General features: G+C 44.5%; 1 protein-coding gene across 1 annotated transcript; it reads left to right on the top strand.

Moving 5' to 3' along the window:
* The first annotated feature begins 265 nt into the window (after positions 1–265).
* On the top strand, positions 266–25,378 carry SAXO1 (stabilizer of axonemal microtubules 1). Its single transcript, XM_033086383.1, is given in 8 exon segments — positions 266–275; positions 787–914; positions 19,609–19,677; positions 20,178–20,258; positions 23,774–24,003; positions 24,005–24,081; positions 25,193–25,314; positions 25,316–25,378. Coding segments are annotated over 8 exon segments (780 nt in total).
* Positions 25,379–27,379: the final 2,001 nt, after the last annotated feature.

Genomic DNA, 27,379 nt, shown 5'->3' with positions numbered 1-27,379 from the left:
GATGGCTTGGGTGATTACGTGACCCTTGCCCATGTGGAAGGATAAATGGATGCAGCACGCCAAGAAAATGAGTTCTTCCAGATCACCTGGAAGTTCATCTCAGTCTCCGGGGGTGTGTACTTTGTGTCCCCAACGACAGAGTACTTACAGTTGGGTCCCTGAGGCATCAATCTTCCACCCAGTGGGTCCATGGTTGCATTGGTTGGGCCATCGGGGGAGGGGGGGCAGGGGAGCGTGCTGGGTTGGAGTCAAAGACATTACGCTCATGGTTCACCGTAACAAGACGTAAGCAACCTTATTCTTTTGTGAGCACACTTAAATAGGGGGCTTGAGCTTTCCTGGGCTTACACAGGTGGTTGGTCAGTATTTCGGTCACTCATCTCCTCAACCAGTGATACATCAGCGCACAGGGTCCAATAGATCAGCTGGGATTTTCATGCAGATAACTGCCTACTCACAGGCTGGCTGGGTTTCAAATTGCAGTCCCTAGAAGAGCTGCAATATACACTGCCACACACGGCAATCACAGTCCAGTTCCAGGACCTGAAACAATGATCTCTTGTAGTTGCTAACAAGAGCAGCGATTGAGAAGGCCATACTTTATTATTGCTTTGATGGTGGGTGCCAGTCTGGTAGATATCTTTGTCAAGTCTGATTTGGTAGTCACGTTCAGTTCCCTCTTCCCCTGAGAAACCTGTTCCCCTCTTGTTCACATGTGGAGCAGGTTCATGCTGCTCCCTAGGTTTTTTTTTGCTGATTAGCTGTTTTGCCTCCTCCTTGGTCCAGTTGCCCTGGCCTACAGGAATTTGGTGCTGGGCAAAATCTGGCAACACGTCCCCTTTGGCCACAGCGAAAACACACTGGTGGGTCTCAGCAGGTCAAAGGTGATAGGACCTTTGGTGGGACCACAGGCGGTAGGTGCCGCTGCAGTGACTGTCTTTTCCATACTTAGATGTTGTCTGTTCTCATGTCTCGAAACAGCAGTTTTCTTGGTGCACAACTCTATGATTTCCGATAAGACTCAGCAGCGTATTCAGGGGCATCTTTAGAATGATACCCTGGCAAACTGGTTAGCATTAGTTTTTGCTGATTCTAACAGTGAAGTGGGATGTAAACTTGGGTCTTCTATTTGTTTCTCAGTTTGTTTTCAATCTATCAATGAAGTTGACAAATGATTCATTGGTTAGCTGCTTTATGTTGGAAAAACTAATTTGAGGTTCACATGTTGGCAAGGAATTGAAAGCCTTCTCTGCATCTCCCCTTACCCACTCAAGAACTGATTGAGTCAAGGCCTTAGCCTGGCCCTTGGGTTGAGCCCATGCCCCCTTGCTGCTGAGGCGGTCCATTGTAATAATGTCACCAAAGGCGTCAAAGTGTGCCATCCAAACTCTGTAAAAGCTCAGAACAGATGGCCCCTAGCGACCTCTTCCATGCCTCTTCCCACAGCATGTACTCTGCTGGGGAAAGCAGAACAAATCTTTGAGGTTGTACGCGACCAGGAGGTTGAAGAATAAGGTGGCTTTCAACAGGCCTTTAAAGTATTCACTTCCCCTCCTAAACTCCTTCTGAGCCTTACAGAGCTCTTTTTTGTTTTGACAGGAGAAAGGCTCCCATTCTGGGAGCATACCTCCCTGACCACAATAAGTAACAGGAGTGATGGTGGGAAAGGCCTTCCATTCCAGCTTCTGGTTTCCAGGCCCATCACATCTGATTCTGATAGCGTGGGATGCAGAAGGAGGGGTATGTGAACCAGAAGTCAGAAGGGGGTGGGAACTGCTGGAGAAGGAAGAGGAGGGGCCTGGCTGCCTGCCCTGCACTTACTGGTCTGCTCTGCATGTCTCACTTGGCAGAGGGAAAGAAACTCAGGAGAACAGAGAAGGGATAACTGGCATAGAACTTGGTGGTTGTTTCCCCACTTCCCCTCTTTCAATTAATGCAAGCCATATTAGAACAAACAAAGGGGACAAGTTTTTGTGCTGAGGTGTCCTCTTAATTCATCAAATCCATTAATTTTAAATTTTGGGTTGATTCCATCCTAAAAAGGAATGGAGATCACATTTGAAGGGGAGACCCTGAGGAAGTGAAGAAACAACCAGTGAATTAATCTTTTTAACAATCCCTTTGAAAAATGTTTCCCCCCACTCTCACAAGGACTCCCACAACTTGGGTATAAATCCCCCCTCTGCTAGACAGCCAGTTGAGAACCCATTATTGAAACCATCCAGTAACTCCACCCACAACTGACAGCAAAAGAAAACTCAGAGAAAGCAAAATAAGGGTTCAGGGGCAGCTGAGGAAAGGACACCACACAGACACACACAGACACAGACACAGACACAGACACACAGACACACACAGACACACACAGACACACAGACACACACACACACACACACACACACAGGGGTCCCTCCCAGCCACACAAAAATCTCCCTACCCAGGAGACACTCACACTGCCATCCAGACAAGGTTCTGTGGTTGCAGTCCCAACCCCAAAGATGATCTCTGGTGTAATAGATGAGGCTTGCAACTTTCTGCAGGTTAACTTGTTTATTAATTTTACAGCTGAGAACAGGGACTCGAGATAAGCCCGAGTATCATGTGACAAACCAGAAAACTAAATAGCAATATGACACACTGGGCACTCCTTCGGACCCAAGGTTTTGCCAGAGGATCCTGTGCTGAGCACCTGGGCAGTCTTTATAATCTTGGCCGCTTGTGGATTGGTGCATTGTTGATCCTCGCTCTGATTCGTCCTTTTCCTGCTCATTGGTTGGTCCATACGAGGATGCAATCTTGACCAGTCATTTTGGAATACTCTGATCTTATAGGCTGGCTTGTGGTCTAATCATAGTTCAAATTGCTGTCCTCACCCCATGAGGTAATATTCCAGAAAGTTCTCTTCATCCAACCGACTGAACACCCATTAGCCCTTCCCTGCAGTGGCCACACACCCACACCACAGCACTACTAACTTGACAACCTATCTTACAACCTGCTTATAACAATCCATTAACAATTCCTACATAACCTTTCATTAATAGTCCATAACTTCATACTGTTTAATTATCAATTCATAACTTCATTATATTAATTAATAACTTATAACTCTACCCCCAAACATTAACTAATTTATAACAACTCCCCCTTCTAAATCTTTGATCAGGCTTCAGTCCACATCAAACCTCTGTATTTATGCAGGGATTTCATAGGCTTGATATAACTTTCTTAACGGCTGGTATTTCTCATAAGTTTCCTTTGCTACTCCCAGGATTTCCTTTTGTATATGGACTCGTACTTTCATGATTCTTTCAATTTTCTCATCACTTAATTCTTCTAAGGAGCTTCGTACGATTCTCGAGATCAGTCAAATGAGGCAAAGGATCATACATGGAAGAAAAATCAAAGTCATTAATGCAATTCCCACAATAAACAACACTTTCTTCCACCACCCTCCTAGAAGATTATCCCACCAATGGGTTTTCAACAAAGGAGTCGACCTCTGCACTGGCACACCCCTCAACTTTCCAATGGTGGCAGTATTATTTTTGATGGTATCTCCATGATCGTCAATTCCAATGCAGCACTCTGAGGAATTGAACTTACCACATACTCTTCCTTCTTCTGCCAATAAGTAATGAAGAGCTAACCAGTTTTGATATATTGCCATTCTCATTTGGCAATATATCAAGAGATTAAGATTATATCAGAGATTAAGTCCATTACCAAAACTGATTGGTTAGCTATCATATCCAAAAGAGCTTGTAGACAAATGATTCGGTTTAGCATATAGTTTGGGGTTCTGTATCCCCACAGTCTGTGTTGGGCCCATGTGGTAGGTCCATATGTGGCTATTATTCTCTTGGGTGGCCATTCCTCATCACCCCACTTCCAGGTCCCTCCAATTAGATCTCTTTTTTTATGGACTTGTCCATGATACTGGGAGATTCCCAAATGTTGCCCTTCTATTCTCAGTAACAAGAAGGAGGAGGTTCCAATGATTCCCAGAGCGCAACTTCCCACCCAATTTTTAGGTAACATCTTTCTGCAGAGCCAAAATAATTTCTTTGGAGCCCTCCAGAATCCCAGAGGATTCACTGTATCAATGCCTCCATTACTTCAGAACTTGGGAAGTTGGGGATCATCAAGGAAAGGATTAGGGTGTCTAGTAACACACTCATAATGTTTCTCTTGTTCTATGTAAGAACATCCCTGTCTTTGTTTTGTGGCCCCATATAAATTCGGAGCTCAGAGGATCCATCAGTGGTGGGTATCATTGATTACTAAATATTGTTTACAGGAAAACTCACCCACATAGGTATGGTGTTTTGGATGTCTTCTCCACAAAAACTCTTCACTGATCACCTCTGACCTCAGGCTCCACACTTCTTCATCGTCTCTCTCATCCCTCTCAGATGACATAGTTGTTTACCCTTCTTTCTTCCTTAGCAATTTCAATGTCTCCTGTGGATTTAAAGCTATCTCTTCCCAGGGCCAAATCTCAGCCATTCTGGTGTCCCCACAAGTCCAACAGTTAGTCGCATTGAACTCATGGTTTATTCTTTCAACTAGGTCTACAAACAAGTTTTTACGACTCAAAATAGTCCTTGTCTTCTTCTTGATTACCCCCCTTATCTCTTTCTCTTTGATGATATCTGGTTCATAGACTCCCTTTTTCCATGTTTCTTTTGTTGGATTTTTCTCAGAACAAATCCATTTTTCCCTTATAGGGCATTCTACAACCAACTTTTGCTTTAAATTCCCTGTTTTCAAAAACCCAATATGTTTTGCCATTTTCTTTACAAGTTTTCAAATGTAAAAAGTTGATACAATTAGGACTCAGATTAGTATGCATTATTAAAATAGCATGCCGAGAGTCTCCCACATATAAGGGACAGTAACAATTTTCACAGGGATTGGTTTGGTTTTCCTGGGTGCTCATTAGGAAGAGCATCAGTATTAACAGGGGTCAGGACACTTCTTCATTCTTCTTGGTTCCTGTCTTCTTCCAGGAACAATCTACTGGGTTCTGTTGACTTAAATTATTTGGCTTGAGTATAGCCTGATCCGGTCTTGCCTCCTGCAACCTTGTTTTTACCAGGTATTATGTTTCCTTGCGTTGACTGGTTTTCTTCCTTGTATCAGCTTATATCTTTGCTTTAGGGCCTGATTACTACATATGTGGAAAATGCTCTGTTTCTGGGAATCCTTAGAACCTTTAGGAGAAATACCAGTGGTTAATAACCATTCATCAAGAACTCTTTAAACAATCCTTATTACACCTATAAACATTAAATAACTATTAATTTTTTAAACTTCAATAATGATTATAACAAATAACTTGAGTAACAATTTGCTAAAAGCCACAATCCTTCGTCCTTATAAAACTTTAAGCAATTAGGTTAATACTCTTTATCACTCCTTTTTGGAGTGCTTCCGCGGAATTAATTTTAGGTCAGTTTGGTTAGTTACTGCCCGTTCAGTGGGAGCTGGTACCAGTCCTTTTACTCTTCTGGTATGAGTCCATCCTTTTTCTTGCATCCTGACTGCAGTCTCTGTGGTTAGTAATACCTGGAAAGGGCCATCCTATTGTGGAGCCAGTGGTTGCTCTTTCCAAACTTTAATCAGAACTCAAAATCAAAATCAAAATGGATGGATATTAAAGTCAGTCGGGATACTTTGAGGGAGATAGCCTTTTTCCCTAAAGTTTTCTAAAGTACTTGCAACAGTGCAGATGTATTTAATTATATATTTAATTCTCCTTCTTTGTAAGTCCCAATATGATCCACTGTCATCGGGAATGGCAAACCAAACATTGTCTCGTATGGGGATAATCCCATATCTGCTCTTGCTCTAGTCCTTATTCTCCTTAATGCTAGTGGGAAACACCTCAACCAGCTCATTTTTGTTTCCTCCACTAATTTTGTGAGAGTTGTCTTTAGGGTTTGGTTCATTCTCTCAACTTTTCCTGAGCTCTGAGGTCGCCCTGGAGTATGGAGTTTCCATGTGATACCTAGAGCTTCAATTATTTGATGTAGGATTCTCACTCTAAAATGGGGGCCTCAGTCTGAGTATATGGTATTGATAATCGCATACCTTGGCACAGTCTGTTCTAGTAATACTTTACTAACCACATCAGCTGTTCTCTCACAGTTGGGAATGCCTCAACCCAGTGGGTCAAGTAGTCTATAATAGATATTTGAACTTCTGAACTGGAGAAAGTTCTGTGAAATCAATCTGGATACTCCGAAAAGGTGTCCGGGCCAGCTCTCTCCCACCTGAAGGTACTTTTCTCATCACCTTTCTGTTTACTTTCTGGCAAATTATGCAACCCTTTTGTAATGGTTCAGGCAATCTCAAAAACCCAAATACATGCGTAAGTCTGGAGAAAATGATCACAAAAGGCCTGTGTCCCCCACTGTGTTGAAGTAGGTATATTCTCCAGGCTAACACCTTACTAAGTACCTGCCTTCCATCAGGCAACATCCATTCCCCTTTCTCATTCTTAGTACCACCTATTTTTTGTAATTCCTTCTCTTTGAGCTCACTGAAAACTGGGACTTCTTCATTATCTTTCTTCCTTTCCCTAAGGTCCACTAGCTGTAAGATCCTCTCCTCACCTTCTAATGCTGCCTTTTTGGCCATTTTGTCTGCCAGGTTATTTCCTAATGCTTCTAGTGATGTCCCGGTTTGGTGAGCTTTAACATGGGACTACAGCAATTTCTACTGGATCTTTCAGGGCTTCTAATACTTCCTTTATTAGATTCTCATGAATTAGAGTTTTTCCTTTTGAATTAACAAATCCTCTTTCCCCACAGTTCTTACCAAATGTATGTACCACGCCATAAGCATACCTCGAGTCTGTGTAAATGGCCTCTTTTTGGTATCTCAACTGCTATAGACACTTTAGTGGAGCAAACATTTCACAGCACTGAGCAGACCACCTAGCTGGCAGTTTTCCTTTTTCAACTACTGCCATATTTCTCCCATCCCACCACTGTATACCCCAATGCTCTTTTTCCTTCCACTACTCTAGATAACCCATCCATGAACAATATCTCTCCTTCGGGTAAGGGCTGATCATACAAATCTGGCCTTACTTTTGTTTGTAACTCTGTTACTTCCAAACACCAATGCTCCAGATCTCTGTCTGGCTCCCCGTACAAGAATTGGGCTGGATTTTGAGTTTTTGTCATGGCTAGTTCTAGATTATCAATGTTGGTTAACATTAGTTCATATTTCAACAGCCCACTGTCTGTTATCCATTGGCTAGCCCTTTTGCTTAAGATAGTCTTAGTATCATGGAGAGTGCATACTTTTATCTTCCTTCCAAATATTTGTATGCTTCCTCTGCTAGAGTTACAGTAGCTGCCACTGACTGTAAACATGTTGGCCAACTTCTGACTAGATCTAACAATTTTGACAAGTCAACAACTGGTTTCCTCATCTCACACCATTTCTGGGTAAGCACGCCATATGCAATCCCTTCTACATTAACAAACAGTTCAAATGGTTTATCCAAGTCAGGTAAACATAAAACTGGGGCTTCTCATAACTTTTCTTTTAGTTTCTCAAACTGCTTCTCATCTTCTACATTCCAATCAAAAGATTATTTCCTTACTAATTTATCATAGAGAAATTTTACTAATTTAGTATGCCTGTCAATCCAGAATTTACAATATCCAATTAGTCCGAATAATTTTCATACATCTCTTTTTGTTTTTGGTGCTAGTAATGTAAGTATTCCCTGGATCCTAGTGGCCTTTAACTTCTTATAGCCGTGCCAAATCAGATGGCATAAGTATTCTACTTCGGGTTCAACAAATTGTAATTTTCTTTTTGATACCTTCAAACCCTTCTTTCCCAGAAAATTTAGTAGTCTTACAGTTGTTTCTTATACTCATTCCTTTTTTCTCCAGGTATTAAGAAATCATCTACATATTGCAGAATTTGAAATTCCTTGTTGGGCTGGAACTGTTTTAGTAATTCTTCCAGAGCCTGCCCAAGTTGGGGGATTCGGTGAATCCCTGTGGCAAGCGGGTCCACCTGAGTTGCTGCTTCCTTCCCATGGTCTCATCTTCCCACTCAAAAGCAAACCAGTCCCTACTCCCTTCTGCCAAAGTACAAGACCAGAAAGCATCTTTTAAGTCTATGACACTGAACCACACATGTCTTGCTGGTGTCCTACTTAACAGAGTACATGGGTTTACGACTACTGGATACCTAGTGATTGTCTGTTAATTTCTCTGAGATCCTGAACTAACTGATAGCTACCATTGGATTTGTTTACCAGTAGTGTTGGTGTATTATGTGGTGGCATGCATGGTTCTAGAATTCCATCTCTAAATAAGCCTTTTATTATTGGTATTAATCCTTGTTTACCTTCAGCTGAAATTGGGTATTGTTTTATCCTAACTGGGGGAATTCCTGGCTTCATTTTTATTTCTATAGGGGGTATTTCTAATAGGCCTTGACCTCCCCCTTCTGCCCACACCTTATCAATTTTTGCTTCATTCTCTGCCTTTAATACCAGCAACTTTGCAATCATTCTCCTTCCTTTGGGTACCACCCCTATTCCTAATTGCAGCTGCAAGTCTCAGCCTAATAAATTGCGATCTGACCAAGGTATATGTAATAAATAAGCACTTGTTGCTCTGAAATTTGCTTTTAGGGTAACTTTCTCTATTACTGGTACCTCAAAAGGCTTATTACTCAAAATATATTTATAATGGGTAGAGAAAAGAAACTGGGAGTGGTAAACTGAGATAGGTATAAAAGGAATTAGGGACTGTGGTAATCCCTTATGATGGGAAAAATTACAACTGTAGGAACCACAAAGGGAACACAGTAACACTGCAGCCCACGAGAACTTACTCAAAACATTATGGCTGCTTCTCCCTGACTCTTCTGGGATGTTCAAGATGACCCCCTAATCCTGTGCTCAGGGAGTCCCACTTAAGATGGCATCCCTCTGATTAGCTTGCGTCTAGATTTAAAATAGCCCCCTCCCTACTTACGCCCGCAACACAAAATAATTAAAATAAAGTACAGTAATTTCACGACCATAAGACGCACCAGACTATAAGGCGCACCCCCTGGGAGTCGTCAAATTTCACAACTTTGTAGATCAGATAAGGCGCACCGGACTATAAGGCACACCTTTTTTTTGCAGTGAGGCTCTGCCCCCAGCTCCCCCCGCGCTGTTGCTGGCTGAGGCCCCGCCTCAACCCGGCAGCCATTGGCCCCCGGGCCTGCCTGTACCTGGTGGGGCGAGGCTATGCCCGCCGCCACTCTGTGCAGCGTCCCCAGGGCCCCTCTGCTCCGGGAGCTCCCTGGCACTCCAGGTGTCATGCTCCCCCCTGGCGCACCGGGAACCCCGCGTTGCCGGTGCACTCCGGGAGTCCCCTGGCGGCCCAGGTGACCCGATGCCGGCAGGCTCGCCCGCGCCGCTACTGTCCCGATGTCGGTGGCTTTCCTCCCAACCTGCGCAGTGACCGCCCCGATTCCGGCAGCTTTCCCCCTCCCTGCGTGGCAGCCGCCCTGATGCCGGCGGGCCCACCCTGCGTGGGGGATGTCCCGATGCCGGCAGGCCCTCCCCGTGTGAGCACCTCCCCGATGCCGGTGGCTTTGCCCCCCTGCCCAGGCTGCACCACCGCGCTTTCCTCCCCACTGCGTGGCCGCCACCCCGATGCCGCCGGGCTTGCCCTGGCCCGGTGCTGGCATGAATTTATCATCCCGAGCAGCTTTGTTCTGTCCCTATGACCCAAACAGCACCCTACCAACATGACCTCCCTCTTGACTATGAGCCGGAACAGTCTTCCTACAGACCCTGTGAGGATGAAAGGCCCAGCTCTGCCTGAGGACAAAGCTGCACTCCTCCTCCTTGGTGTTGTCCAACGGGAACAGCAGTGGTGTGCGCAACCCTTTGGGTTCCCCAAAGCTGACCTCTAATAAAAGCCTTATAAAGGAGCAGCTCTCCTGGCCTATTTATTACACTGAGTGCTCCTTCGGACCCAAGGTTTTGCCAGAGGACCCTGTGCACCTGGGCAATCTTTATAATCTTGGCCCCTTGTGGATTGGTGCGTTGTTGATCCTTGCTCTGATTGGTCCTTTTCCTGGTCATTGGTTGGTGCATATGAGGATGCAATCTTGACCAATCATTTTGGAATACTCTGATCTTATAGGCTGGCTTGTGGTCTAATCATAGTTCAAATTGCTGCCCTCACTCCATGAGGTAATATTCCAGAAAGTTCTCTTCATCCAACCAACTGAACACCCATTAGCCCTTCCCCTTGTGGCCACACATCCACACTGCAGCCTACTAACTTGATAACCTGTCTTATAACCTGCTTATAACAATCCATTAACAATTCCTACATAACAATTCATTAACAATCCATAACTTCATACCGATTAATTATCAATTCATAACTTCATTATACTAATTAATAACTTATAACTCTACCCCCAAACATTAACTCATTTGTAACATCTGATGCTGCAGGGGTTGCTGTTTTCGTCCCCAGGAGTACCACTGAATAAAACTCAGTCTGCTCCCACCAGGGTAGCAGACCTCCAAAGACTTGCAAAGGTCCACAAAGTGGACCATCCAGTCTGTCATGGGGTCTCAGACCCTCAGGGAAGCACCACATTTGGGCACCAGCTGATGCGACCGAAGCCTGGGCTAGCTCAACCAGAAAACACCGTCGCTCAGCTCTGAGCTGCTGAGATTCCAACAGCGTTTATTAGTGTTGAAGGGATGTCCTGGTTTGAAAGACAGGTATTTGCCAAGAAAGGCAGGAGCTCCACCCTGAGATGGAGACTGCAGACCTCCCTCCCTGCAAATTATTATAATTTTGGAATCAGGGGCTCTCAGGCAGAGATATGAGGGTAGGAGTAACAGTTCTTTAGTTATATATATGAGTAATAAGGAAAACAAAACAGCATCATCTAGGAAATTAACAAACAGAACAGAAACCCAGTCACAGTTCTTTCAGTTGTGGACACTTTTCCCCTGTGGTTCAGTTACTGTACCAGCTAGCAGGCAGTGCTGGCCAGCTCCTGGTAGCAGGGGGAGGTGTGGTGATCACACGTGGCTGCAGGGGTGCTGGGGTAATGCAGCTGCATCCCGAATGGGAAGGGTGGAGGAGAGATGCTGCTGATGGATCTTGGGGCAGTGTTGATCCCGATGCTCCAACAGGATGCGGGGAGGTGGAAGGGCATCCGGGCAAGGGGTTACAGATTGCCCTAGCTGAGAAAGGCAGCTCCCGGCTTCAGTGTGGCAGAACGGGGTTTTTCTGGTGACCATTCTCCTCCAAGCCAGGCGAGTGCGAGAGAGAGTGCGCGCCCACCCCCTCCCTGCCTCATCCATGCTAGAGTGTAGCCAACAAGTTCTTAGCATGACAATGGGAAAAAATCCACAAAGAGAAAAGGGAAAAAAGAACCAACCCCCAACATAATCCACCCCGAATTTTTCCCATACCAACATGCTACATCAAATTAAAACCTTTAAATTATATACATAGATGCAATTAGAGATACAGGCACAGTATCATAGGTAGTTCACCCTAGAACAAGGTCTCCTTGCGGTATGCATCAAGTCTCTCCATCCTTTTGCCTCATCCACAAGATGCAACCTGGTCCTTGAGCGAAATCAACCCCATGGATGGGACTGTGTTTGCTGGAGGCAGAGTGCACCCAAACAGTTTTTCCTAGCACACCTCTCATGTGTACCACTGGAATCTTATCTCTCCTGCTGTTCCAAAGGGCTCAGATTGGGCAGGGCCTGCTTGGTTAGTGGAACCTTGAGTGTTCACTAACCATGTGGCCTTTGGTTCTTGAAAGTCCCCCCACCCAGTGCCTTTAAGATGGTTTTAAGGAGACCATTGCACCGTTCTATCTTCCCAGTCACTGGTGCATGGTAGGGAATATGGTACACCCACTCAATGCCATGTTCTCTAGCCCAGGTGCTTATAAGGCTGTTCTTGAAATGAGTCCTGTTGTCTGACTCAATTCTCTCAGGGGAACCATACCTCCAAAGGACTTGTTTCTCAAGGCCCAGGATGGTGTTCCAGGCCGTGGTGTGAGGCACAGGGTAGGTCTCCAGCCATCCGGTGGTGGCTTCCACCATGGTCAGCACGTAGCGCTTGCCTTGGCGGGTCTGAGGCAGTGTGATGTAGTCAATCTGCCAGGCCTCCCCGTACTTATATTTGGACCAATGCCCACCATACCAGAGGGGCTTCACCCCCTTGGCTTGCTTGATGGCAGCGCATGTCTCACAGTCATGGATGACTTGAGAAATACTGTCCATGGTTAGTGTCACCCTTCAGTCTTGTGCCCACTTATAGGTGGCATCTCTGCGCTGATGACCTGAGGCATCATGGGCCCATTGAGCCAGGAACAATTCTCCCTTGTGTTGCCAATCTAAGTCTATCCGTGACACCTCTATCTTTGAGGCCTGATCTACCTGTTCGTTGTGTTGGTGTTCCTCATTAGCCCGACTCTTGGGGACATGGGTATCCACATGACGAACTTTCACAGGTAGCTTCTCTACCTGAGTAGCAATGTCTTTCCACTCATCAGCAGCCCAGATTGGTTTTCCCCTACATTGCCAGTTTACTTTCTTCCACCTTTCCAGCCAATCCCACAGAGCATTGGCTACCATCCATAAATCAGTGTAAAGGTAGAGCTTTGGCCACTTCTCTGTCTCAGCAATGTCAGGGTCAGCTGAACGGCTTTGAGTTCAGCAAGTTGACTTGATCCACCTTCTCCTTTGATAGCTTGTGCAACCTGTCAGGTAGGGCTCCAAACCGCTGCTTTTCACTTCTAATTCATCTCCACAATGCGGCAGGAGCCATCAGTGGAAAGAACTGCTCATGGATCTTGGGGCAATGTTGGTCCCAGTGCTCCAACAGGATGCGTGAAGGTGGAAGGGCATCTGGGCAGGGGTTGCGGGGTCCCCCTGCTGAGAAAGGCAGCTCCTGGTGTCAGTGTGGCAGAATGATGTTTTTTCCAGTGACCGTTCTCCTCCAAGCCAAATGAGTGCGAGAGAGTGCAGCTACCCCCACTTCCTTTATCTGCCCACTCCCTCCCTGCCTCATCTGTATAGGGTGTAGCCAACAGGTTATTAGCATCACAATGGGAAAAATTCCACAAAGAGAAAAGGGAAAAAAGAACCAACTCTCAAAAATGATTAGGAGCAAAAGAGCCCTGAGCACCACTGTGCCTGGGTTTAAATACGGGGGCAAATTGGGGGGTGGGTACAAACAATCGACCAATAATGAATTCTCAGGGGAGGAGTGAAGGGCAAGGTCTTGCAAAGTAGAAATGAATGAGGGAAGCTTGGGAAGGAGAAGGGGTTACATGGGCCAATGGGACATTTGAGTATCAGGGAATTCCAAAGGGGGTGGAGCAACAAGGGATTGGCCCAGGGTGGGAAGGCACTGGAACAAGGGGCAGGGTTACAATAATGGACAGGGAAGTGACTGAAACACGGGATGGGGAATGCCATACAGGGTAGTTTCAGAGGTGGATACAACTTAGGGACAAACCAACTTAGGGAAAACATAGGGATACATAAGAACAAACCATTACAACAACTTCAACAATGAACTGGATAAAATGAATGTGCTCCGTAACAACTCAATGTAGAGTATTTGACTCAAACAAGAAAGGGACACAGACTTCTGTGGCTCTTGGAAGAAACCTGAGGGTTTTGACAGGATGAGTATTACCCACACTGTTCTAGCCTAGTCCCAGTGTGCAAAGAAGGAAGTCACCAATGATACACAATCCATGGTGGCATTTTAGCTTCATAAGTATGGAGATTACTCAAAAAATCAGTCTGTTCCCACTGTCCTAATTTTTGAAGATATAATGGACATGTCTTGTACTATTCAGACTGAGCTGCTTTCAGAGGTGTCACATCATCATAAAATGGCTTGTGTTAGATGGCTTTTTAAAGATCAGTTAGTTCCAGCTCTGGTGCCATGGGCAGGGCCACCTTTCACTAGACCAAATTGCTCCATCCAGCCTGACCTTGAACATTTCTAGGTGTCTTGGTTTGAAAGACAGGTCTGCTAAGAAAGGGAGGAGCCTCTCTTGAAATTGACAATGTAAACCCCCTCCCTCCAAATTATTATAATTTTGAAATTAAGGGGCTCTCAGGCAAAGATATAGGAATAGGAATAACAGTTCTATACTAGAAAAATAAAATAGGAATACAGTAATATAAAGAACAAACCCAAAACACTGACAGAGTCAGAATACAATCTGACACCCCGTCAGGCAGAGTGTTGGTAGCAGTCCCATTCAGTGGTGACTGCAGTCCTCCTGGAGTGACAGATGTGGTTCAGTTGAAGCAGTGCTCATGTAGAAAGGTGCAGTTTTCCTCCAAAGGTCCACTGATGATGTGGAAAGGTCTGGTTTTCCTCTGTAATCCAGTGAGAAAAGGTTGCTTTGGTGTTCCAAATCTCAGTTTTTTGCTAGGTTGTAAATGCTTGAATCTTCCCCCTGGCTGGAGCATCTCCCAATGGGATGATGTAATTTTAACAGTCATGCAGTTGTAGTCAATGGCCCATTAATAGAAGATATCTTCCAAGAGGAAGGACAGTTGTGGAAAAAATAAAGAACACTGCCCCCCACCTGGTTTTAACACATGGTCTATTAGCAGGGTATCTCCCACAGAGACAAGGATCACTGCTCTACCTGGTTTCAACAGATATTGATAGAATATGTACTTTGGTGACAGTCTGTATTGCAACCCAAGACACTAAGGTTGGGGCATCCAGTTTTTTTGGAAAGTTGTGACAATGCCTCACCACCTTCACAGTGAAGAATTTCTTCCTAGTACCTAATCTACCTAATCTCTTTCAGTTTGAAGCCATTCCTCCTTGTCCTGTCACTACATGTTCTTGTAAAAAGTCTCTCTCCATCTTTCTTCTAGCCTCCCTTCAGGTACTGGAAGGCTGTGATTAGGTCACCGTGAAGCCTTCTCCAGGCTGAACAACCCCTTTTCTCTCAGCCTTTCCTCACAGGAGAGCTGCTCCATTCCTCTGATCATGTTATTGACACTTTTCTGGACTTTTTCCAACAGGTCCATGTTCTTCCTGTGCTAGAACCACCCTGAGCTGGATGCAGCACTACAGTTTGGTCTCACCAGAGCAGAGCAGAGCAGAGCAGAGGGGCAGAATCCCCTCCATCCACTACTGCCCACGCTACTTTGGATGCAACCGAGGACACATTTGGCTTTCTGGGCTATGAGTGTCATGTCCAGCCTCTCCTCCACCAGCACCCCAAATCCTTCTGGTCTGGGCTGCTCTGATGTGTTCTTCCCACAGCCTGTGTTGGTACTGGACGTTGCCCTGACACGGGTGCAGTGCCTTGCACTTGGTCTTGGTAAACATCATGAGGCTCCCACTGGTCCAATTCTTGAGCTTGTCCAGGTCCCTCTGAATGGCATCTTGTCCTTCAGATGTGTTGGCCACACCATTCAGCTTTGTGTCACTTGAAAATTTGCTGAGAGTGTACTTGATCCCTTTGACTATGTCATTAATGATGATATTAAATAACACCATTCCCAATACAGAATTCTGAGGAACACCACTTGTCACTGTTTGACACGGTCCACCAGAGCCCAGACTAGCTCTTTGGAGGCACACTGGTGCCATGCCAGATGGGGGCAACTGTGGGAGTCAGCCTGATCGGTATTGCAGGTCAGACAACTATCACTGTGAAGGAATTGTACCCCAACCCTAAGCCTTGGGAAGCATTTGTTTAAGTTGTGGTGATCCCAGAAAAAAGGTTCTAGAGAGTTCCAACTTGTCCACAGAAGGAAAGTAGGAATCTGATGCTTTAAAATGGATCTGAGAGCTTCCGTATTCTCAAATGGAGGCTGTTGCCTGATCTTGGTGTTTACTTCCTTTGTCATCAGAGGTACAATCTTGAGTAATATCACTCTTGCTGAATTGAAGTAGAGACCAAAGAGTAGAAAATGGCTGTTGAAGTCTTACCATCTAACAGCACCCATTTGTCCTCAGAGAATTCTTTAGGCTGGAAAAACCCTAGGAACGTCAAGTCCAGCCATTAACTTTGCAAGTCTACCAGCAAAACTGTATTCCTAAGTGCCACATCTACTTGGCTTTTAAATACCTCTAGGAGTAAGGATTCAACCCTGGGCAGCATGTTGCAATCTTCAACAACCATTTCCATAAAGAGATTCTTCTTAATATCCATTCTAAACCTCCAGTGATGCAACTTGAGGCCATTTCTTGTCCTCCTGTCAAGGAGAAAAGACTGACCCACAGCTGGCTGCACCCTCCTTTTAGCTAGTTGTAGAGAGTGATAGGGTAATCCCTGAGGCTCCTCCTCTCCAGTCTAAACACCTCCCTGAGCCACTCCTCACAGGACTCAATGCTTCAGAGTTTTCACCAGCTCCATTGTATTTCTCTGGACACACTCCAGCAATTCAGTGTCTTTCCTGTAGTGAGTGAGAGGCCCAAAAGTGAATACAGTGAGGCCTCACCAGTGATGAGCACAGGGAGATGATCCCTTCCCTGGTCCTGTTAGCCCCACTATTGCTGATCCAGGTCAGGATGCCATTGGCCTTCTTGGCCACCTGGGCACATGCTGGCTCATGTTCAGCCAATGTTGACCAGCATCCTTGGGTTCTTTGCCTCGGGCACCTTTGCAGACACTTGGCCCTCAGCCTGTGGCACTGCCTGGGGCTGTTGTAACATGTTGGGTCCCCAGAGGGTAGTTCTGCACCACCTGCTCTGAGGGAGCCCGGATTCGGGGCACCTATGGGCTAAATTAGGGCAAAACAACACCATGAGATTGATTTAAAAGTGTTATTTATGGTAGGAACTATTTAAATCTTATGGTAGGTTGAAAGCAGCAATGTGGCAGCAATGATTTGAGCTTTTCTGGACAGCCACAGATTAAACTTTTCTCAGCAGCACGTGACAACAGTAATCTTTGAACAGCCTGTAGCAGCAATGATCCTAACTTTTAAGCAGAGGAAGAAAGAAAGAAAGAGAAGAAAGAAAGAAAGAAAGAAAGAAAGAAAGAAAGAAAGAAAGAAAGAAAGAAAGAAAGAAAGAAAGAAAGAAAGAAAGAAAGAAAGAAAGAAAGAAAGAAAGAAAGAAAGAAGAGATAGGAAAATAGAGGTAGAGAAAACAGATCTGTGTCATCACCCAGGGCTCCAGTACCATTTCTGGTCTCTTTGCTCTGGACGTCAGGTGCACAGATAATGGGTGCACGCTCTGGCCTCTCTCTGTTGCACTATTTAGTCTTTCCATGTACATTTTGTTATTCTAGAACTTTACAGAAGGGTGTTGGACAGTCTCATAGTTTGTTTGTAAAAATAGTTACCCAAGATAAGGAAGCTGGTCCCAGAGAAGCACTGTACTGCCTATGCAAGACCCTCTTTTCCAACCACATCTTATCTAGTTGGCATGGTAACATTCCTTTTCTCTACTGTTGCATGTTTGAGACATTAGCTCTTTTAGGTTTACTTGAAGTCTTTCAGGTCTCACAAGATTGAAGAGTGGGACCTGGCACTTGGCCTTGTTGAATATCATGTCATTGGCCTCAATCCATAGAGTCAGCTAGTCCAGATCTCTCTGGAGAGCCTTCTTACCTGCTGGCAGATTAACTCCTGCCCATCTTGGTGTCATCTGCAAACTGGGTAAGGGTGCCCTCAATTCCCTTGTTCACATCATTGATAAAGATACTAAACAGGGCTGACCCCAGTACTGGGGAGCACCACTGGTCACTGGGCTCCAACTGGATTTAACTTCATTCACCAACACGCTTGGGACCCAGCCATCTAAGCAGCTCTTTATCCAGTAAAGAGAACACCTGTTCAAGCCAGGAGCATTCAGTTTCTCAGGAGAAGGCTTTGGGAGATGGTGTCAAAGGCTTTACAAAAGTACACATAGATACATCCACAGTCTTTCCTTCATCAACTAACCAAGTCACCTTGTCATAGAAAACAATCAGGTTGGTTAAGCAGGACCTGAGACCTGTGTTTCACAAGCCCATGCTGACTGAGCTTTATTCTCTGGTTGCCTTGCACTTGCCTTATAATGACAGTCCAGATGATCTACTTCATGACTTCCCCTGACACTGACATCAGGCTAACAGGCCTGTATTTCCCTTATCCTCCTCCCAGCCTTTCCTATACATAGGGTAATATTTGCTAACTTCGAGACTTGTGTGACCTCCATGGTTAGCCAGGGCAACTGGTAAATGGTGGAGAGTGGCTCAGTGAGGACTTCTTCCAGCTCTCACAGTACCCATCCTGATGCAAAACTCTACTGATTCCTTCCCCTTCTTCTACATCACTCTGGTAAAGTGTTGCCTACCTGTGATCTGTTACATGGTTCTGGTACGTATTGACTGTTTCAAACATGCAACTATGCAGTGACTGGCTTGGAAAAGACCCTCTCCATTGCAGGGTTCTCCCTGCTGCTGAGGAAGCTGAATGTCTGTTGTGTTCCAGCTTGTCTTCTCTTAAAAAATACGTTGTCTTTGGATTGCTGAAAACAGTATGCCAAGGGGCTGGAGCATGTGTGACATCTACAAAAACACCCCTTGATGTTCTTGGTTATTTTCTACTCCTGCTTTTCTGTTTTTACCACTGTACCTAATACTTTGCAAAGTGATTTCTCTTTTCTTCTGCTTTACATGGAGACTTTTGAGAGCCTTGTATGTTTTGCTAAAATGCATCACAGTGTATTCAGAGGCACAGGCTCTTGCCCACTCAGCATCACTGCAGAAGCAAAGTGCAGGATTAATACTAGAAGAGCTGCTATACTGACTGTTTCTCCTGGCTGGCTGCTAATAGTCTAAACAGATCTGCGCACCAGTGGAGAAGTACTTCTGATGCAAGAAAGTGAATTTGCTTGTGCCAGGCAGCAGACTCTCTGCCCTGTGCCAAAGGATTTGGGCAGTGAAACAGGTTCAGGATGCTGAATGTTGGATGGTAAAGTTGTGGTTCTGCAAGGCTGTGTGAGAGTTAAGTTACACTACCCCAGTATCTTAAGTAGCTCTTTTAAAGGAATAGCTGAGAAAAGCTGACTATCTGGCCATGGTGGTGTCTCTTTGCCCAACTGGTGTTTTGCTGTAGCACTGTTCTGATGTTACTGTCCCAACCTGGCAGAACTGGTGTCCAGCATGCTGTCTGGGAAGGCTGTTGTTGCCTCTCTCCCGTGTTTTCTATACACACTAGATAGGTTGCTATAGTTATTGTCCTTTAGAACGAGTCTTCTGGTGTAATTACACTGTAGAACAGAGGTATCTCTAAGTAAAGCTTTTACCCTTGCTGGGTGGAAAGAAGGGGAAACGTGGCCTGGCTGGGGTATCAAGACCTACCTCTGTTCCTTTTGCAGTGTCCATGTTTACAAATAAAAAAGGCTGGTGTGTTTCACTAACTGCTTGTATTGCATCCAAACTTTCTTAGCTGGTGGAGATAAGGGGAAGTATTCATTTCTTTGTGTGTCCAGAAAAAGGAGCATATATTTATTCTGGAACAAAAGAGAAATAATGAAATTATTCTTCACAGGAGAGATTAAATAGCTCATAAATAGCTCATAATCATCTGAAAAGCACGTCAAGAGACATGAGAATATGGATTTGACCTCCACTTACAGATATAATTCCTACACTATGTCTCAAGCATCTCCATACATCTCCTGAAGGATGAGGAGACATATCCCCAGAACCAAGATGGATATAAGAACCACTTACAAAGGTAAGCTGCCCTTGCAACTTTGTTCAGAACTTCACAGGTAATTTCATTTTTTAAGAAGGCAGATCAAAACAGTGTGCAGTTTTTATTCCTTCTGTATATGCATGCTAACAAGCTGTGCTGGAAACATACAAGCACATATAGGTAGGTGGTAATACAGTGCTACATTAATGGTAGCATTAAGATCTTTATGAATCCACCTCCTTTCCATATCTAACAGGCCTACAGGAATCCTAGGTAGAAGCAGAGCCATGGGAATTCCTGTATGTTGATCCAACAACAGCATCTTTCAGATGTACTGAACATATTCCTGGCATACTGCACAACTGACCCACACATTCAGTGGATGATACCCATCTAAATTATACAGAATTTCCTAGGTCTGACCAGTTCAAGAAGCATGAGACCCTTTCTGTGTTTGCTGCAGAGTTATTTTGTGAATGTACAAGAGATGCACGCAGGAAATGTAGACACACAATGGACTCCAGCTCTACTGCTGGTAAAACAGGTGAGTGGTGCATCTAACTATGCCGTTGTTTCTCAGTTGCACTAACTTGTTGGCTTGTGTTTGTGGGAGATTTTTTCCCCTCCTCTTCAGCAGCACAAATTCTCTTCCCTGTGCACTGGGAGAAAACTTCCAGGTACACAGTTACAACAACCCTAGTAGTTTTGGTAGTAAGTCATAAGTAGAAAATCAGAGGATTTTACCTCCTCTCTGCTCACCTTTCAGCTAGCTAACATGGGTAGGCAGATAGATAGATTTTATGTTTCTTGTTATGCTGTGCAAATAAAATGGCTTATGACTGGTTCTTATTATTGCAGATTTGTCCCAATTTACACAGACAATATTTTTCTTGGAAGTCAAAATGATAAAAGAAGTTGGAGAATAAAAGGGATGTGAATGCATCGTTAAAATTACCTGGCTGAAATGATTGAGAGTTATACTTTATTCCAGCTGCTGCTTGTTTCCAGCTGCATGTTTGCAACAGCATAAACTGCAGTTTGTACATCAAACACACAGGAAATGTCCATTTAGAATTACTTGAGTTGTGCAGACTATCACTCACAGGTGCAAAATATCCACATCTACACACCTTTGAGCACTTTATTTTGCATAGGCAATGTTGCCAGATGTTACTCATTGGAATAGCTTCAGTGAGACCAATTAAAAAAGCTGCTATGTTCAAGTGGAGGATCTGTCCTTCTCTGTTTAGATAGCCTTAACTTTTCTATATTTGAAACATATGTATATTTTTGTCTTTTTTCAGTGTTTAGGTCAGCACCTTAAGTTTAACTCCAGAGCTCTAATAAAAGATATCTCAGACACATTTGGTTATAATTTTCAGTATTTTTCCAAACACTGCAAATGGAAATCTTAGTCCAAGTCCCCTCAAAGATCCAGTTGCATATTGAATGAATTCTCTTAAAGGCCCAGGTTCAACAAAAAATGCAATTTTTCATAGTGCTGTTCTCTAAGCATTGCTAGGATTTTCATGTTCCCTACTGTTGTGGTGTAACCTCAGCTGACAGTGAAGCCCTATGCAACTGCCCCCTCACTCCCCTACCAGCAGGATCAGGGAGAGAATCAGAAGGGTAAAAGGTAGAAAACTAATGGGTTGAGATAAAGGCAATTTAATAAGGAGAGCAAAAGCTGCACACACAAACCAAGCAAAACAAGAAATTAATTCACTGCTTCCCATGGGCAGACAGGTGTCCAGCCATCTCCAGGAGAGCAGAGCTCCATCACAGGTGACAGTGACTTGAAAAGACAAACATCATCACTCCAAATGCCTGCTCACAATCTCCTTACCCCCCCACTATATATCCCGAACATGATGCCATGCGGTGTGGAATGTCCCTGTGGTCAGTTTGGGTCACCTCTCCTGTCTGTGTCTCCTCCCAGCCTGCCAAGCACTCCCAGCTTCCTCACCAGCATGGAGTACATAAAGCACAAAAGGTCTTGGCTGTGTGTAAGCCCTGATCAGTAATAACAAAAACATCTCTGTATTATCAACTCTTGCATTCAGCAGAAATCCAAAACACACCCCATACCAGCAACTGTGAAGAAAGTTAAATCCATCTCAGCCTAAACTAGCACACCTACCCAAGTGTAAAATTTTGGATCATTGTATTAATTATCATAACTGAAATGTTGGAATAGCATCTAAAATACTGCTGCTTTGGTATTAAGTTACATTTCCTACTGTATTGTCATATTCTTTCCCACTGAACACATCATGTACCAAATGACACTGTAGGGTTAAATTGATGCTATTGTTTATCACAGTTCATGTCATATGACTTCGCAGCTTAAAGTTTAAAAATTCTCATCTCCTGCTGCCTAGCCTAAACATGTAACTGTTTCTGCCTATCTCTAGATATGTAATCAAATTTTAATTTGGTATTGCTTGGTTGCAGGGAGATGTGCCTAACCCCTCAACAATATATGGTTCATATCCTGCATTCCCTCCAGCATCCCCTAATGTTTTCAAGATTGTCCTACATGGGAAACTATTAATATCTATGGTTAAGAATTAGAGTTACAATAAAACTGTAACATATTTTGAAGGAGTAGTAGCACTGCTGGCTTATACTAAGTAAAATAAATTCATAACACCTATGAGGTCTCTGAACTTGTAGAGCTTATAAATTTTAAAAATTGAAGACAGATGGACTTGCTTATCATATTTTGAATATTTTGCAGGAGCTGTGGTTACATCCAAAATGCACAGAGTACAGTAATTTCCTGACTATAAGGCGCACCCTTTTGACTAAAATTTTCCCTCGAACCCAGAAGTGTACCTTATAGTCCGGTGCGCCTTATCTGATGTACAAAGTTGCGAAATTTGCCAAACTGGAAGTGTGAGCTGTGAGCTGTGGGGGGAGCCAGCAGTGCCACGGCAGTCGGCTGGAGGCAGGCCCAGGGGCCCGCGGCACCGCCCCTGCCAGGTGGAGGCGGGCCTGGGGGCCCATGGCTCCCGGGTGAAGGTGGGCCAGGGGGGCTGCGGCACCGCCCCTCCTGGGTCCAGACAGTCCCGGGGGCCCATGGCTGCCGGGTTGAGGCGGGGCCTCGGCCAGCAACCGTGTGGGGGGAGCTGGAGGCGGAGCCTCACTGCAAAAAAAAGTGCGCCTTATAGTCCAGTGTGCCTTATGGTCATGAAATTACTGTATTCTCCAACAAAGATGATGGGAGAACTTAGAAAGATTTTTAGTAACTCTTGGCTGGTGGCTGATATATGAGATCTCTGAACAAACCTCTTCTTGGAGGTGGTCTGAATCTCATTAGCTTCTTACTTTTAAACACTTTATTAATGCATTTCCTGTAAACACACATGTGTGTATGTTCTTGGTTCATTCTATTGGACTGTTTCTCCAGGAAAGTGATGTACCCTAGGCATGGGCATAAGGTCAGCATCTCACCAGCGTGGTGGTGGCTGGGCGTCTCCTACTTCCTAAGGGAAACAGGAGCGCCAAATTCTGATTGGATTGAAGAGTTCAAATATCCTATAAAATTATCCTGATTGTCCTAGTTTGGAGGACAGGTATCTGCTAAGAAAGGCACGAGCTTCTCTCTGAAATGGAGAATGTAAACTCTCTCCCTCCAAATTATTATAATTTTGAAATCAAGCGTCTCTTAGGCAAAGATATGGGAATTAGGAATAACAGTTCTTTACTAGGGAAATTAAAATAGAAATACAATACTGCAAAGAAACAAACCCCAAGCCCTGACAAAGCCGGAGTATCACCTGACACCCTGTCAGGCAGGATGTTGGTAGCAGTTGGATTAAATGGTGGCTGTAGTCCTTTTGTAGTGACAGATGTGGTTCAGTTGAAGCAGTGGTTCTGTAGAAGGTGCAGTTTCTTTCCAGAGGTCCAGTGGTGATGTGGAGAAATCCACCTTTCTTCTGGAGTCTAGTGGAGAAAGGGGCTACCTTAGTGTCCCAAAAGCTCTGTTTTATCTTGGTAATTCCGTGATTCTGTGATGTGCCACCTCCTCTTCTGAAATATTATGCTTGACTACAGCTTCCTGTATTCACCAGAAAACCTGATGCATATCTTCCTCCTCTGGAGAAAATGGACTTTCACACCACTACTTGGACAAATTGGAAGCATCCAAATGAAAAACTAGCCAAGATGTATCAAGCTTTGGCCCAGCTTAATAAAATTACTGAATCATTTAATAGCACTTCTGTAGTAAAGGAAGACTATAAGCCTTGGCTATGAAATAGACTAAAACCTATCACTCATGCTCCAGACTTTCCCAGCAAAACCAGTAGATCTCTTGACTACATTTTGGACCCATCATGGGCCTCATTCACTCACAGTTACAGTAATTTCACAAATACAAGCCGCAGCAAGAAGACTAAAATTTTGGTGGAAACCCGGAAATGCGGCCAATATTCCGGTGCGGCTAATCTATGGACAAAAATGTGATATCTGCCCTTACCTAGTATCATGCTGGTCCAGTCCCGAGCCAAACAGTCTGAAATCCATGGTTTCCCGTTGTTCCGACGATGAACCAATCAGAGAACAGCTTATTGCCTGCCTGTGGATGGCGGCGTTACTGAGGGGTGGGGGTTGTTATTGGGGTGAGTTACCTCGGCGAGTTACCTCGGCAGTTCGATAAAAGTGTGTGATATTTCTCTGTACTTTTTAAAGTGTTTTCAGTCTTGTGTGGCTACGGGGCTGGCTGGGCTCGCAGGGAGAGGGCTGGGGGAGCCTCTCTCCCCGCAGGGAGAGGGATGAAGCGGGCAGTCGGCTCGCAGGGAGAGGGCTGGGGGAGCCGCTCAGCCCACAGGGAGAGGGGTAGAATGGCCACTCGGCTCGCAGGGAGAGGGCTACAACGGCCGCTCCCCCCGCGGGGCTGCGAGGGCTACAACGGCCGCTCCCCCCGTGGGCCGCAAGGGCTACAACGGCCGCTCCCCCCGCGGGGCTGCGAGGGCTAAAACGGCCGCTCGCCCCGCGGGCCGCGAGGGCTACAATGGCCGCTCCCCCCGCGGGGCTGCGAGGGCCAGAGCGGCGCTCACCCCGCGGGCCGCGAGGGCTACAATGGCCGCTCCTGTGCCAGCATGGAGATGTGGCTCCGCTCGGTGCTCGGCTGCCTGCCCGTGCGGCTGAGTGGCTGTTTAAAGGCAACGCGGATCCATTGGGAATGCTCGCAAAATGACCACGCTATTGTTCCTGTCTTTTTCGGCTTGTAAATAAAGGATGTGTCTTTTTTCACTTGGAAACAATGTTTCCGAGGTCGGCAGTAAGCCAGTAAGCCCCGGCGATCCCGCGATTGTGTTACTAAATGACGATTTTGTGAAAGCTCGCGGCGAACTAAAGTGCGGCTAATATTCCGGGTGCGGCTTATCTATTGACAAAGACATCAATGTTGCCAACACACCGGATATGCGGCTTATACTCCGTGCGGCTTGTATTCGTGAATTTACTGTACATAAATCTATAAACCTGTCTGCTCAGGCCCAAAGAATGCCACTCTCCTAGATGCCAAAGCAACCTACACTGCCAGTTACACACCAAAGGGCATTGCTAGATGCCTGGCCCCTTACAAAGATCCATCCAAGTTACACCTTTTAGAAAACTGATGCTGACTGCTTGATTTTGTTTGTAGCCTTCTTTTAAACCAGTTCTTGTTTTCATATTTAGAGAACTCTTAAAATAATAATTTAATTCTCTGGCACTGACTTTTTCTGGTTGATTTGTGCAAGGGAAGAACATAAAATCCAGGGAAAAGACATATTGATTTATGTTTCTCTACATTTTTTGGTTGTTTTTCCCACCTAACTCTGGCTCATTAATTGAGAGATGTTGTCCTCCTGAGACAGTAATAGAAAGATCTTTTAGTAATAGACTTTATTATTGATGTAAAGGGAGTTCAGCTATGTCTATAAAAACAGAGATGAAAGAGGTGAATTGCATGATGCGAAGTCACATTTAAAAGTCATTACTGGGTAACAAAGTCTGAGATCCAGCCTTTCTCAGTATTCCTATCAAAAACCCACGCAAAAAGGATACAATTACAAGATAAATATTATTGAGTATTGCACTTTCATGAATTGTGTCACTATGCTGCCCAGAACTAGGCTATCAGATGGGAAGTTTTTGTGCCAAAGGTACCACCTAGGCTGATACCTTGTAAGAGAAGTTTTTCAGTAAAAGCTCTTTCACTTCAGGGTTCTGGATGGATACCAGAAGCATCAAAGAGTTGAAGTTTTCACATGTTGCTACAGGTCAGCCAGCAGCTAGCGTTGCATTATGTTTTGAATAAGGCCAGTATTAAGCTTCTTACCCAAACAGTTCATTTCTTTGTCCAAAGTGCTTTCTATAGGCTTATGAGTGTTCTGTTAGCACTATGAAACTTTCTGACTTCTTAAGCGCATTCTACTTTCCTAAATCCTCCTCTCCCTTACTCCTGGCAGCTCTGGCTGTTTCCTGAGTTTTTAGCTCAAGTATTGCATGCTTGATGATTCTTGTGGGTCCCTTCCAATTCAGGATATTCTATTTATATATGATTCTATGGTTCTGTGAAAGGCTTGTGTTTGACCATCAAAGCAGCATTTAAAGAGGAAGATAATTTTCTGTATAAAGGTATTTTAAAACTTTAGAAAAACTTGCAAACCTTTTGGGATAGAAGTTCTTCTTAAGTGCTGGCAAGCTAAAGCTGAAAACATGAATGCTTAACCCTGAGGGTGGGAAGCCACTGGAACAATACCTTAGGGGGCACAGTGGTTCTGCTTCACTTGAAGTCCTTGAATCAGTCCTAGAGGCCTTTTCTAAAAGTATGTCCTAGTTCAATGAAAAATTATGTTCATTGCAGCAGGAACAACTAGGTAAATCTCTACAAATTACACTGTACAAAAGGGACAAACTATGCAGTCATTGATGACTTCACACAGCCTTCAGAAATTCAGTAATCTGAATAAAATAGTCACTGTGTTGGAGCCCTGGATACCCTGTGGTGAGGTATTGACCTAGAGTATGTTTGGCATTGTTTTTTTAACTCCTATTTTACCAGCCAGTCTTCCTGAATCTTCATTTCTTTAATATTGTATTTCTATCAAAACCCACAATTTTCTTCCCCATCTCTTTTTATCTAGTTGTTTTTCTGATTTTCTTTATCAGTCTGTAATCCTGCCAATTCTGAAATGGAATTTATATGAAAAATACAGCTGAGGCTTGTGACTGCAGAAAATATTTTATGCATAAGAGCTTTCCAGCTGTTCTTTCAACTCTTTGATGTGAGACTGGCAAGGAATGCAGAGCAAGGAGAGTCTAGAGTGGAAATTTATCTTTATTACAGGTTTGTGTGGACATTTTTGCTGGATAGAAGCTAGTCCTATTAAGCTCAATAGCAAAGCGGTATGCCACTTAGCACTAGTAATTGCATTAACAACGGGAATCTTGATTTTCCATGCAGTGCAATAGCTCACACCAGCATGAAGTAGACACAACTGGTTTAAATCCAACACTTTCAGAGAATGAGACACAGGCTTGTTTGTTTTTTGTCTTTTTTTTCTTTCCTTGTACCCCTATGTATTAAAATCTTATTAAAACCAATATATTATAACACTAAAGAACAAAATTATTTACGTTCTGTGACTTTAAGGTGTGGTTCCACAGACG

Source organism: Catharus ustulatus, chromosome Z (assembly GCF_009819885.2).
Source record: "Catharus ustulatus isolate bCatUst1 chromosome Z, bCatUst1.pri.v2, whole genome shotgun sequence".
Lineage (NCBI taxonomy): Eukaryota > Metazoa > Chordata > Aves > Passeriformes > Turdidae > Catharus > Catharus ustulatus.
Note: the sequence above shows the minus strand (reverse complement) of the source record. Positions and strands in the feature narration are given on the sequence as shown.